Consider the following 13,837-nt stretch of genomic DNA (forward strand, 5'->3'; position numbering starts at 1 on the left):
CATCTTAAGCCATCTAATAACTCACTCACCTGCTCTAACCTTTCCTGGGCTCCTCTCTCAAGCATGCACTCCAGTTTAAAAAAGACCCCCCCTACCCCCACCATAAAGACAACCCTCAAGTGCTTCTTAGTACATAGAGTTCACCCAGGCTAAGATGGAGTCAGGAATTTCTTGAAAGCATCCCCGTGCCCACTTCCTGCCCCCACCAGATATGCAGTTATTTCTCTCTCTGCTGCTCATGGGGCTGAGCCACGTCACGTATTTCTGTACACTATGTACTACCTGTGCGCACACACACACAGCTGGCTGTGGATTCTGTCTGCCCTTAGTCCAGGTCCCTTTTGCCTCATTTTTGATCAATACCTTCCCATTCCTTTGAAGCTGATGGAACAGAACTTCCCATGAAGAAACAATCCCTGGAGTTTCACAGACAGTCAATTGATCTTAAGAATTAGTATGATCTAGGGGGATGGGTATGGCAAGAATGGCACCACCACATCAGGACAGACACCCGCTGTTCACTCCCACCAGCCCTTGTGGCAGCTGTCTGCCATCTATGTTTCCTGTCCACCTCTCCCTTCAGCCTCATACACATCCACTTGTACCCCCAGCTACCTTCTGCATTTCCAAGTATAACTTGCCCTTAAAGCCCACAATCCTGCCTTTCTGCTACCCATCCCAATAACATCAGGTGGGCATGGTTAAACACCAGCTTGAAGTCTAACATTTTCCGACACCTCTGGATTATCTGAGAAGTTGTCCGTGCCCTTTTACAGGTTTACGCTGACAGACCCGTATCATGCTGAAGTGTGTTCATTGTTAAGGCTTTGACTGGAGACAACGTAAGAGCAGCAGACACAAGAGAGACGTCTTCCACTTGCGTCTCAGTCGACTCGCTCAGTCACACACTGGTTTGGCTCCCCAAACCCATGGTGGGAAAAAAAAAAGATAATTTTTGTGTTTTTGTTTTTAAAGGCATCAGGTTACTTCCTTCTGTCCTCTTCTTTCTTCCCTGAACAAGAGTTTACAACTCCTCATGGCTTCTTAATAGATGAAGTAGGTGAAATGTCCAAGAAATTCACGGCAGGGCTTCCTGTCTCAACCACGTAGCCGAGGCTTGGTGCCTGTGCCTTCCCAGCCCCGCTCTAACTGGCAGTACATTTCATGTTTCCTGAAAACATTCTATATTAAAAAAAAAAAAAAAAGCCAAACAACAAAGGGAAAAAGAAAAAGAGTAACACGTGAACATCCCCCTGCCCCAGTAAGACAGATTATCTTATTCCTCCCCTGAAATAATTATAAAGAAACATTTCAGGCAAAATACTTAGTATTAATGGTCTCTCGCTGCTCAACCTCCCATCCATGCCCCTTTCCCTTTATGTGTCTCTCTCAGAGCAAAATAAATTCATTAATGGCTTTCCATATATAAATACAATAGAAAAGAAATAAGTCTGGAACCTGAACTATTATGGGACCAAACAGTTTTCTTGGCCCTCTGGGAGTCTGTCAAAGTGTAAGCCTCACTAGGAAACAGAGGCTCTTTCTCTTTTCAGTTCAATACCAATCCCGTCCTACTCACCAGGAAAGTGTGTTCACATCCCACCTAATTTACAACAGAAGACACCCCATCCTATCCCCAAACAAAAATACAAGTCTACACCCCTAGAATGATCAAACCAGTCTAATTCCCTCCCCACCCCCCACCCTGAAATCTTGCTACATAAATACATGTGTGTGTTTGATTATAGTATAAACAGCTCCCAATCCTCTTCCAGTTCTAAGCATCAGCAGCGGCTGTTGCCAAGCCCCGGGGTCCGGACCCATTCCAGAGAAACTTGCCATTCTTACTCAGGGCTTCAGGGTCATCATTCCAGCGCCGCTTCAACCGAAGCTTGGGGGGCATCAGGGCATCTTCTTTCTTCTCAGGTGCCCCGGGCTCTTTGCCAGGCCTGTCCTCACTGTCTTCAGACATCTCCAGGGGTTCTTCACTTGGGGTGCTAATGGGTACAGAAGGCCACACAGGCGGTGCAGCCGGGCGGGCAAAGACGGTGCTTTTTTCCTCCTCCGTGGTCCTGCCTGGCACAGTGCCCTCTTCTTGGGAGCGCTCCTCCTCCTCCTGTGCCGACTGTCTGAGGCTCTCAGGAGCCTTTTCCAAGGCTGGCTCCACCTTAATCCTCGGTAGGACAGGAGTCAGTGTGGGAGCAGGGAGAGGGGCTGCCTCCTCGCTGCTCTCCACCCTCTCCCGGTTCTTCCGCCCGACGGGTGGGGGCTGCAGCTTGATGGAAAACTGGGATGGCTCCTCGGGGTGCGCCTGGCACTGCAGCGGTGGCACCATGAGCCCTGGGTACCGAGGGAATGTCCGTGGACTCAGATGGTAGTTGAACACAGAACAGGCTTGAGAATGAAGGTAGTGTTTCATTTCTTCAGGGTTGAAGGAGAAGCAACTGCTGCTGGTGAAGGGGCTCAGGCCTGGTGAGGGGCTATAGGAGAAGATGGTGGGAGTCAGGGAGAGGGCTGGTGAAATGGGGACGTTAAGGACGCCTCCACGGCCTGGGATCGGAGAGACGGCAAAGGGACTATGGGGGTCAGGGTACATCCCTGGCCTGGAGAACAAAGGAAGCATGATGTCAGGCTTGCGCTTCTGGTGGCCAATCCCTCCACCCACGGCACTTCGGGAGGACATGAGATCCACGCCCCGGCGCCAGTCAGCGGCTGGGCCATCCTCCAGCTCTGGAAGCTCCACCTTTCTATCAGTGCTATTACTTGACTCCTGGCCAGAAGCAGTTAGGGAGCTAGCAGAGAACCGCCCTGGCTGCACATCACTAGTTGGAGAATGGGTGTCCAGTGATGGGAAGTGGAAGTGGGAAGAGCCTGTTGGCACTGGTGGTGCACTCTGGGGAACCACACCTGTGAGGGCGGGAAAGACAAAAGGCCACTTTAGAGGTCTAGTCATGCATGACTGGCAATTTGATTGTCGCTAAATAAGTACAAAATGCTGAAGAGCAATGGGAAACAAACATTCCAGCTGGACTGAATCTCACCTGCTTGTCTTTTCCGCTTCCTTCATTCAATTTAGTTGCTGCCTTTCTCTAGCCTCTTACTCACTGTTTTCCTAGTACTCAATACTATCTAAAATGTCATTTACTTGTTTATCTGTTTTCTAAACCCCATGAAGGCAGGGATTTCTCATTTGCAAGTAGAGTTCCAGCAGCTCAGAGCTGAATAATTAGTAGGCTCTTAATAACTATCAGCTGAATGGATGACTGTAAGAGTGTGTATATACAGCATGTAACACCTGTTTCAGTTCTCAGGTTTGCAAATGGTCTTTCCTTGTTTTCGTTATTTGGGCCACGTCTATAAGCAAACAAGCCAAAACCAACAGACAAAACTGGGGATGGTAATGTATGTAAACAATGCATTAAAAGCTTGAAGACCCTGTACCTCACAAATATGAACACGAGCAAGACCACATTTTAAGAATAAAAACAGAACACAAGAAAGGGCCATGTTTGTTAAGGCAGGTTCTCATGGTGTACCTTTTATCATTTCTGACATACAACCACTTCTGTATAGACAGTCTAATATTTTTCAATATCTCCAAATCTATGTTCTATTATACAAATTGTGTATCACAATCTCCATTCCCATCCTGCTTTCCATGCCTTGCAACCACTGAGGAGGCTGGAACAAAGTCCAATACCTACCACCTGTCTCCCAAATTTGTGGACTGAGATCTGAAGCTCTAAGCAGAAACCAACACTGCACTACACAAGTCAACTTCAGAGGCTCACAAGTTCTCTACTGCCCTCAAAAGTCGTTCTGATAATCATAGCCTGAGACGTCTGAGGCCTGAGGGGCCCTATGGGCTCCTGGGAGGTATCAGTGTCTTCTATCACTGATGATGTCAGGAGGGCTATTTTTACCTTGAGGGAAGGATAAAGGAGAAGAAAAAGTAAGAAAAACCCAAATAAGTGCAAGTGTGGTGACACAGGAGAAGAAACAAAAAGGTGCACAAGATATGACGTGGCGAAGAACTGCCAGCAATCAGCTGTGTTCTCCTGTTCTTGGTATAACTGAGTCATCTTCAGATAGGACCCTGGGGTCAGGTGGCAAGTCCAAGCTTTCTCGGCACACATGTCTGAAGAACACTGTGCCAGAGCAGCATCTCCCAAACTGATGTTCTGCAGAAAACTGTTCCATAGGTTTTTTTTTTTCTAAAACCACTGATTTTAATTGTGTGATCAGGAAAAACAGATGGATGGACCTGTATACAATTTGAGCAGACTCGGGGGGTGGGGGTGGGGGTGGGCTCTAAAAAATATTTCTGCTACCAGCCTATTATGGTGGCTATGATTCTACTTTTTTTTATTCTCTTGGATCTTGATTTTGTATTAATAGCACATCTATTCAAAAGCAAAAGAAAAAACCCAAAACACCCCCCCTCCAAAACACTTTTCTGTGTGCTGGTGGACTGAATAAGTATAACATGGAGAGAAGCGGAGGTGATAAAGAAGGTCCCGTCTGCTGAACAATTCAGTCATTTGTTTTGCTTTTTTCAAACTGGAAGATAGATACCTCAGTCTCTACACGGGCTAAAGATACATTGTCAATTTGCAAAAATGGAGACAGAATACAGGGCATTTTCCAAGTGGGTTTAGAGGGAGTGAAGGAAGGCAATCTGGAGGTAGCATTTTGGATCCCTTTAACTAGCTGCTGGAGGAGGAAATGGCAACCCACTCCAGTACTCTCGCCTGGAGAATCCCACGGACAGAGGAGCCTGGTGGGCTACAGTCCACAGGGTCGCAAAGAGTTGCACACGACTGAGCGACTTCACTTTCACTTTAACTAGCTGCAGCAGTCCTACTTCAGTAGGGCTGGAAAATGTGGGTTTGAATCTTAGTTCTAGCACCTTCTACTTTGTAGCCTGGTACAAATAACCAATGGGTTTTGAACCCCTTTGGCAAAATGGGAATAAGGCCCTTGATAGGGTTCAAACCCTAGCACTATCACTTAATAGCAATGTTATTCTAGGTAACTTACTTACCTTTCCAAGTCTCAGTTTCCTTACCTGTAAAACAGATGATAACAGGACTAATCCTCATGCTATGAGAACTACAAGAATTAATATTTGTGAAGTCCTTAAACTAGTACCAGCATATAGCAAATTCCATGTATTTGTTGAAATACATGATTTTTTATTAGAAAATAATCATGGTTTAAAAAGCTAAAACTTTTAAAAGGCATATGGACCATATATTAGATAACAATATTGGAGCAATGTTAAAATCTCCTGAGTATGGTGATGTTACTGTGATGAGGAGGAGAATGTCCTTGTGCATGGGAGGACATACTGAAGCACACAGGGATAAAGTGTCACATCTGTAAGTTAATCTTGAAAAAGTTACATATACAGATAAAGCAAATGTTACCCGTTAGTGATTGTAGGTAGAGGATATATGGGTGTTCACAGTTTTATTTTCTCCCCCTCAATTTTTTTTGTAGCTTGAAAGTTTTCTAAAATAAGGATAAATATAAAAAAAACTGGGGTGGGGTAGAGAGGTCTCAAGTTCATCCTTGAACTGGTTTGCCCTGCCCCCAAACTCTGACCAGTAAGCAGTTTTACTACATATCTCCTGCATCTTTCCAATGTTTCTTATAAGTCCATTAAACATACATTTTGATGTAAATATTAAAAAACTTATAGCCCAACTGTATCAGCCCACCATCTAGACAAGATCTCTCTAGCCTCCAGGATCTAAATCCACACAGCTCTGCTTCTCAGAGCATTTATCACATTCCACATCGATATCTTATCTCTCTTGCTAAATTTTAAGTTCCTTGCGGGAAATAACTCCCCCACAATTTTTTTTTTTTGTTTTTAAGTCTTAACACATTATCTGTTGAACAAATTAATGAATCCCAAATCCAGGGAAGGAACGTATGATCTATTAAATATGAGCCAGATTTCAATAGCTCAATGGCTCAAGAATTGTTTCCTGAGAAACTGTCCAACAGGTAACTGTATTCAAGCCACCCTGATCAATCTTTGACTCTGCTGTCATCCTCAATGTTATCATTTTAAAATGGGGATACTAAGACATATACTTTACTAAGCTGGGAGAGTGGCGTGAGTTAACTCACAAAAACACTGGGCAAAAGTACCTCCATGAAGCAGACGTTCAATAAACATTACATTTCTTTGTCATCAGTAGAAGTTAACCTGAAATGTTTGGTCTATTTGGGTAAAAGTTCTCTATGAACTATTGACTCTAGTTCTTTGGGGTTATCTGCATCCAGGATGTAAAAAACCAGTCGTATCCTTAAAAGAAACGGACTTTTTGCTTTCCCCATGATCTTCTGACCAGGATCTTGAGCCTGGTTAAGAATCAATGTTGATTCAGCTGCCTTCTGGCCCAACAGGCAGTTCTAGGCCACTACTGTGTGGCTGCTAGGCCAGAGTCTTCACAGAGTGACAGTCCAGACTTCCTTTTCCTGGAAAAGCATATTGGTCCCCATTCAGGTTATCCAAGTGGCTGGATTTGTGGGTTTTCAATAGAAAAAAATGCAAATGTGAAGTCAAGTGGGCCTTAGGATGCATCACTATGGACAAAGATAGTGGAGGTGATGGAATTCCAGTTGAGCTATTTCAAATCCTAAAAGATGATGCTGTGAAAGTGCTGCACTCAATATGTCAGCAAATTTGGAAAACTCAGCAGTGGCCACAGGACTGGAAAAGGTCAGTTTTCGTTCCAATCCCAAAGAAAGGCAATGCCAAAGAATGCTCAACTACCACACAATTGCACTCATTCTCACATGCTAGCAAAGTAATGCTCAAAATTCTCCAAGCCAGGCTTCAACAGTATGTGAACCGTGAACTTCTAGATGTTCAAGCTGGTTTTAGAAAAGACAGAGGAACCAGAGATCAAATTGCAAACATCTGCTGGATCATCAGAAAAGCAAGAGAGTTCCAGGAAAACATCTACTTCTACCTTATTGACTATGCCAAAGCCTTTGACTGTGTGGATCACAACAAACAGTGAAATTCTGAAAGAGATGGGAATACCAGACCACCTGACCTGCCTCCTGAGAAATCTGTATGCAGGTCAATAAGTAACAGTTAGAACTGGACATGGAACAACAGACTGGTTCCAAACTGGGAAAGGAGTACCTCAAGGCTGTATATTGTCACCCTGCTTATTTAACTTATATGCAGAGTACATCATGCGAAATGCCGGGCTGGAAGAAGCACAAGCTAGAATCAAGACCGCCGGGAGAAATATCAATAACTTCAGATATGCAGATGACACCACACTTATGGCAGAGAGTAAAGAACTAAAGAGCCTCTTGATGAAAGTGAAAGAGAAGAGTGAAAAAGTTGGCTTAAACTCAACATTCAGAAAACTAAGATCACGGCATCCAGTCCCATCACTTCATGGCAAACAGATGGGGAAACAATGGAAACGGTGAGAGACTTTATCTTCCTGGGCTCCAAAATCACTGCAGATGGTGACTGCAGCCATGAAAGTAAAAGACGCTTGCTCCTTGGAAGAAAAGTTATGCCAACCTAGATAGCATATTAAAAAGCAGAGACATTACTTTGCCAACAAAGGTCCGTCTAGTCAAAGCTATGGTTTTTCCAGTAATTATGTATGGTCGTGAGAGTTGAACTATAAAGAATGCTGAGCCCCTAACAATTGATGCTTTTGAACTGTGATATTGGAGAAGACTCTTGAAGAGTCTCTTGGACTGCAAGGACGTCCAAACAGTCAATCCTAAAGGAAATCAGTTCTGAATATTCATTGGAAGGACTGAAGCTGAAGCTTAAACTTCGGTACTTTGGCCACCTGATGCAAAGAACTGACTCCTAGAGTCAAAATTCCTCTAGGTACACAGGGAGGGGGCAAGAGTGAAAAATAGAGGAAACAAGATGCCAGTGGTTAGAACAGGTTTGATTTCCTAACACCTCTCCCTCAGGCACAAGGAAAGAAAACAGGTTGTAATTAGAGATGCATTCCAATAGTTTTTTTTTTTTAAATGCATGCCCCAGGGACAGGAGGGTGGTTACAGGGGAGATGGAACTGTAATGATAGCAGCATGAAGCTAAAACTGCCCTAACTTGTTGTGTGTAGTAATTACATATCTGCCAAGGATCTCAGCATATTCTCTCAGCCACACCCCTGCTCTAAATTTTCAGGTTTCTTCCAACTTTTCTCTGAGAAGTTGTAATACTACAGAGTCATAAGCAGATTTCTTTGCCTTATACAGTTCCATAAAGACAGAGCACTGATGGACTCCTCAGAAATTAGTAAAATACAATCTATTTTCTTAGGCAGGGGCCTGATTTGCATCTTGAAACAAACATCCTTATCAGAAACTGCCTTCTCCTTCGCTGAGAAGCAGACCCAAAACCTCCGTGAAAAGCTGTAATGGAAAGCTATCCCGTGGAGAGCCTAGAGGCGAAGCCTTGCAACACTTCAGAGGAGAGAAGGTCAAGTAACCCCAGAGTCCTGTTCTCCGAGGAGTTGTTGGTGCAGATCAAAGGCACTGCTTTTCACTGCAAACATCTGAACCTCCCCTCCTGTGATCAAGGATGCTGTGGTTTTGATGAGATTCACTTGATAAGGGTGAGCTTGGTTGTTTCATAGAAAATCGGAAGTGTTTTAGAAACTAGTTCTTGTCTGTGAAAGAGCCACTGGGCTGGGTGTTGAAATTCTGAATCCTGAACTTAAGGATCAACACAAACCTATGGAATAATATTCCTGAAGAAGACAATGTAACAATATCTAGGAGATGACAGATAATATGCAGAAAACAGACCCAAATCAACCAAATCTATCTCACTGCTGCAGTCTATCACTTCCTGTGAGAATAATGAGAATAGTTGGCAGAGGGAATCCAGGGGATCATATTACTGTGGTGTTTCTAAATACCCCGTAAGCATGACAAATCTGAAGACCTGGGTTTTTAAAATTTTTTAACTCAGAATTTACTCCCCACCAAGAGAGTTTGCATCTTACCACTTGACCGAATGTTGATGAATGGGTAGTTGGGCATCACCAGCTTGTTGAAGTTAAATTTATAAGTAAACCTTTTCCCTTTTGTTTTATGAAGGATCCTCTTGTTGTAATAGTATCTGTAAAAACAAGAATGCATGTCAAGTCGTCTTCTGGCTACTGACCGTTTTTGATACACTTAGGTAACCACGACAATCAACAGCTCCTGCTCTGAGTATTTACTTGCGAACTTTCTCACTATATCATTCTTTTGCAGCTTTGCCCTCAGGTTAGAGCTGGGAGACCTAAGAGCTTACTTTTCAGATTCAATTTTCAACAAGATTCTAGTCCTTTACAAAGACAGTCTCTCTTTGAGACCCTGTACACCTATTCGAGCCCCAGCCACTTTTCTTCTCTATCTCTCTACGGTTTCAATTCTTTAGTCCATTTCCTTCCTGTTCCACTATACGTCACTGCTTTGTTTCTCTTTTCTGCCTTCCCCAGGTGGGGGCAGGCAAATCTCTTGGGAGACCTGATGTGGTTAGTCTGGAGGCCTAAGCTCAAGGCATAGACAAAGGAATGTAGAACTGTTTTATGGTGGCAGGTCAAATAATGGTACATTCTGAGCTGGAAAACAGCAGTCAGCTTGGCCTACTTCACTTTCAAAAGAAGTGAGAGGCTCCAGCAATGTTGCTGCTCAGATTTTACATTCGGGGTCACACAATGAAGGAAGTCAGGGGAATTTCAATGTACCTAGAACCTTGAATATATTCAGTGGCATAGATTATAAATACCCCTGGAGGGATAAAGGATTATGAAATATAAAGACTGACAAGGGGAAAAGAGAACCTGAGAAAGCTTAGAGTGACCAATCTTTAGACAAGCTGGCGCAACCTACGGACCAACAGCCCACTGAGCTCACTGGCCCAACAGCGAGGGCCCCGCCATGCACTGAGCCATCCTCTTGCATGCCTGTTTCACTGTTTTTTGCGTTTCTTTCAGGAGAGCCTAAAGAAGAGACATTCCCCAACAGGGAAGTCTAAACTAATCTTTAGGTTTACAAATTAGCTCCAATCCAGGTTTCACCACACATTCTCGCCCACTACAGAGCAGAATCGGCTGTCAGGACCCAGTGCCAGCCACGTTGGGATTCCCTCCAACATACAACCAAAGACGTGCCTTTCTCCTCCTGCGCCTATGCCACCCAGATTTAACAGCTCTTCTACTCCCGGTATAAAGCTACACGTTATTCACTAGTGTCGTCTCTCATCACCTGATACCTTTTTATCCAACATCTACCAAACTACTTAAGCCTCTTTCCAATCTGTCAGCACAATGGATTTGGGAATTCTTTTCCCTACCTCAAAGCCCGGCTCAGCTTGTCGTAGTTCATCTGTGGTTTGCACTTCCTGCGGCCCCAGAGGCGGGCCACCTCGTCCGGATCCTTGATGACGAATTCCCCGTACTCTCCCTGCTGCCAGGCGATGACATGGCGGAACTCCTCCTTCTGCAGCAGCTCCAGGATGAAGTGCCACAGCTGGATCTGCCGGGAGCCCGGGGACGACTCTGTTTTATAGGCCCAGTCAGGGAACTGATACCCTTTAATATGAAAAGGGCAAGATCAAGGCAGTCAGGAGCTAGGAACATACATACCAGCATCCCCAGCTTCACATTCCGACGCTCAGAAACTCTAGAGAGCTGTGCAAACATGCCACCAACACCCTTTCAGTCAACTGGGGCTAATCACAACAGTGCAGAGGAAGGCAGACCAAAGTTACCTTTCCTTGTGGCAGTCATTAAATCTGATAAGAGTTGGGTAGCAGCAGCCAGGTGTCCTAATCTTTTCCCCTTTCAGACTTTACTAAATCTCATGCCTACTTCCTGTGAGGACATGAAAGTTTCAAAGGGAACACATAGGAAAGACAATGTTTTAGAAAACAGCACCTTTTCCCCAAGGTTGGAATTGTTTCTCTAAGAGGAAAGAGACTCGAAAGCTTGGAAATGAGGGTGTGGTGACGACATTTGTTAACATTCATCCATAGGAAAAAGCATAGAACTGTCCTAGCAATATCTACCCTGTCAAGAGGCGGTCAGTCACAGTCTGGCATTTGTGAACCAAGCCCAAGTGAAGAGAAAAGGAACCGCTAAGGGACATTCCAGGTGCATCAGAGAATGACTGATTAACTCCTGCTCACCTCCACCTCCTTCTGGCTTTTCCACGATGCTGCAGCCCGCTTTCATTTTCACCCTCCTGCTGAGAGACACAAACCACATCAGTTAATTCAAGGTGTTCTGTGTTTATTATCCTCCCAGGGTTTTCTGCCACAGCCTTTCCCCAAACTTCCATTTCCTCATCTTTCCCTCCTTATGTAACCCTCTTCCAAACATGTCACTTCCAGAGTGCTAATCCTCAAGTCGTGAAATGATGATTCTCAGGTCATCAACTTCAAAGACTATAATTTATCTCTTACCTGACTTTAAACCACAAATAGTAAACACTATTTTTAATATTTGCTTTCTCCCTCCTGACCAATCTTTCAAACGTGAAAAAAGGAAGGGTATGGTGAAATGAGTCCAAAAAGGCAGCCAGAACAAGTCAAACAGTTTGTCTTCTATTACTAGACAGGCCCAGATGCCAAGATACACAAGCCTGAGTTCACCCAGATGTACCAGTTTAAAGAGTAAAAAAAAAACCACCAAAACCCAAATCCATTTGATTGCCACTCAAAAATGAACATCTGATTTTGATTTACTTTCCTAAATTATGTGAGATGGGAAAAGGAAAACTCCTCCCAAGCAGAAACTGCCCCTTCCTCCTTGAAAAACACCCTGGGATACAGGAAGTAAACACACCATATGTACAGTTACTCTATACACGAAAACTTACACTCCTCCCATTTTTCTCTGAGGAAAAAATTTACATCTTCTCCCTTTAATAGAAAGGAAAAAAGAAGCAAGCATTTTTGGGAACCTTCTGTTCAACAAGTGGAGGGAGTCTGGCTGTGATTTGAATTCATTCTATCCAGATTTACAGTTCCTTAATAAATTTCCTGCTCCTAGCAGCAAGCAGCCTGTATCAGTTACTCCTTCAGCAAAAAGCAGGGAAGAGTAAAACGGCCAGAGAGAGATGCAAGCAGAAGGCAGATTTACCCTTACTCAGGCAGTTCCCCAGGGTGAATGACAGGCCCTCAGCATCAACATTAGCAGGAGTCTAGAGGGAATGTAGGTGCCTTGGTGACCCTAGGGCGGGGTGGATACAAATTCCTAATCTTGAAATTTCATCTAACCTAGGATTCCTCTAGATCCTTTGAAACTCCCCCCCCCCCATATACATTTAGAAGACTAACCAGCAAGTTTCGGTCTAAGAAATTACCAAGGAATGAGGATGGATAAAGGCCCCAAAGGAAGGAGAAAAACAAACAAACAGAAACACACAGTTACATACACAAGATACACAATAACAAGGCCCCAGAGCTGAGGCAGGAGTTTCCTCTCCTGGCTGCTTCCATCTCCGTGACAATGAGGGAGGAAAAACACTAATTTCCCCACGACTCCAGGAAGCTGCCTTGAACGTTAACAACGAGGCTGCTCTGTCGGGGTGAGGGGGTCATTATCCTGACACGGGAATGCCTTCACTCACGACGACTCTGGGGTTCAAACCCCGCCGCAACAATGACGCGCCCAGGAAGCTCTCTCCTGACATCCCAACTCTCCGCTTTCACCTATAAAGGCCTTCCTCCCAGGAGTCCGGAGGCGCCTTCTTCATGCCTTTCGCAAATTCACTCCGAGGACACACTGTCGAAGTAGGGTCACTCATCTTAACTCTGCACAGCCCGGCAGGCCCCTTGCCTTCCCTCGGATTGCGACCATTCCCCATAAAGTGAGGCTTGCAGAGCCCGGTACCGCGCGCGTCCCGGCTTCCACAGTCCCCGGAGCCTCCTATCTACCTGCCTCCCGACCGGGCCTTCCTCTCCCCGTGGTCTCGGGGCTCCGCGGAGCCACCGCGAGAACGCTGCCCGGGTCCCCGTCGCCCCTAAGCCACGGGGGCCCCCTCCCTCCCCCGCCCCCGCGCAGGGGGAGGCCCAGCAGGGTTAGTACGTGGCTCTCCCCGCTGCCCCGGCCGCAGGGACGCCGTCACCGCCGAAGCTTGGGGGTCGGCCCGGACGGGTCGGCGGCGAGGCCGGGACTCACCTCTCCCCGGCACGGTCGGTCTTCGGTCCGGTCTCCTCCGCGGCGTCTCCGGCTCCTCCTCATCCACCCCAGCAGGAAGTGACCTCCTCGGCTGCTTTCGTCACTTCCATCCTCAGCGGAGAGGGCGGGGGAGGAGGCGGCGCCCTCCCGCCGGTCTCCCAGCCGCGCCCCGCCGCACCCAGCCGCGTCTCCCTTTCCTTTCTCCTTTCCGCAGACGCTGGCTTCCGCCCGCACCCCGCCCCCGCCGCGCGCTCCTCCCGCCGCGCTGCCCGCGCAGCTTCCCCGGCGCGGCCCGTGCGTCACGCTGCGGGGGCACGTTACGCACGCTCGCGGCCGGTGGCCGGGCGGCCGGCCTGTGGTCGGCGGGAGTAGCGGGGGATGTGGCGGGCTTTCTTGCCGGTCGAGTGTGGACGAAGCTGTGCTTTTGGGGTCTCACCTGTCGCCGGAGGGCACCTCGCAGTTCTCACTGGAAGGGACCCGGCTCCGACAGAAAGCTTCCCCCAGACCACTGAGAGGGTGGGGTCCTCTGTTTCTCCTTAAAAGGGCCCTGCGACCTCCCAGAGAGGAGAGGCTTCACAATGGGAAGAGACCCCCGCGGACTTCAGAGGGCGTTCTTTACCCTCTTAAGAAAGAGCCTTTTCAGATACTTTGAA

General features: G+C 46.4%; 1 protein-coding gene across 6 annotated transcripts; it reads right to left on the bottom strand.

Moving 5' to 3' along the window:
* Positions 1-220: 220 nt before the first annotated feature.
* Positions 221-13,268, bottom strand: LOC138416023 (ETS translocation variant 3). Of its 6 annotated transcripts, none has more exons than XM_069544706.1 (6): positions 13,185-13,268; positions 11,189-11,244; positions 10,355-10,592; positions 9,018-9,133; positions 1,849-2,907; positions 221-1,182 (listed from the first exon to the last, which is right to left on the bottom strand). In XM_069544706.1, the coding sequence occupies exons 2-6, from the start codon at positions 11,232-11,234 to the stop codon at positions 1,163-1,165; spliced, it is 1,479 nt and encodes a 492-aa protein (XP_069400807.1). In that variant the 5' UTR covers positions 11,235-11,244; positions 13,185-13,268; the 3' UTR covers positions 221-1,162. The 6 variants fall into 6 exon arrangements, with proteins under 6 accessions (XP_069400807.1, XP_069400795.1, XP_069400801.1 ...); XM_069544694.1 differs by having other exon boundaries at positions 1,840-2,907; XM_069544700.1 differs by having other exon boundaries at positions 11,189-11,247; positions 13,185-13,267.
* Positions 13,269-13,837: the final 569 nt, after the last annotated feature.

Source organism: Ovis canadensis, chromosome 1, assembly GCF_042477335.2.
Source record: "Ovis canadensis isolate MfBH-ARS-UI-01 breed Bighorn chromosome 1, ARS-UI_OviCan_v2, whole genome shotgun sequence".
Lineage (NCBI taxonomy): Eukaryota > Metazoa > Chordata > Mammalia > Artiodactyla > Bovidae > Ovis > Ovis canadensis.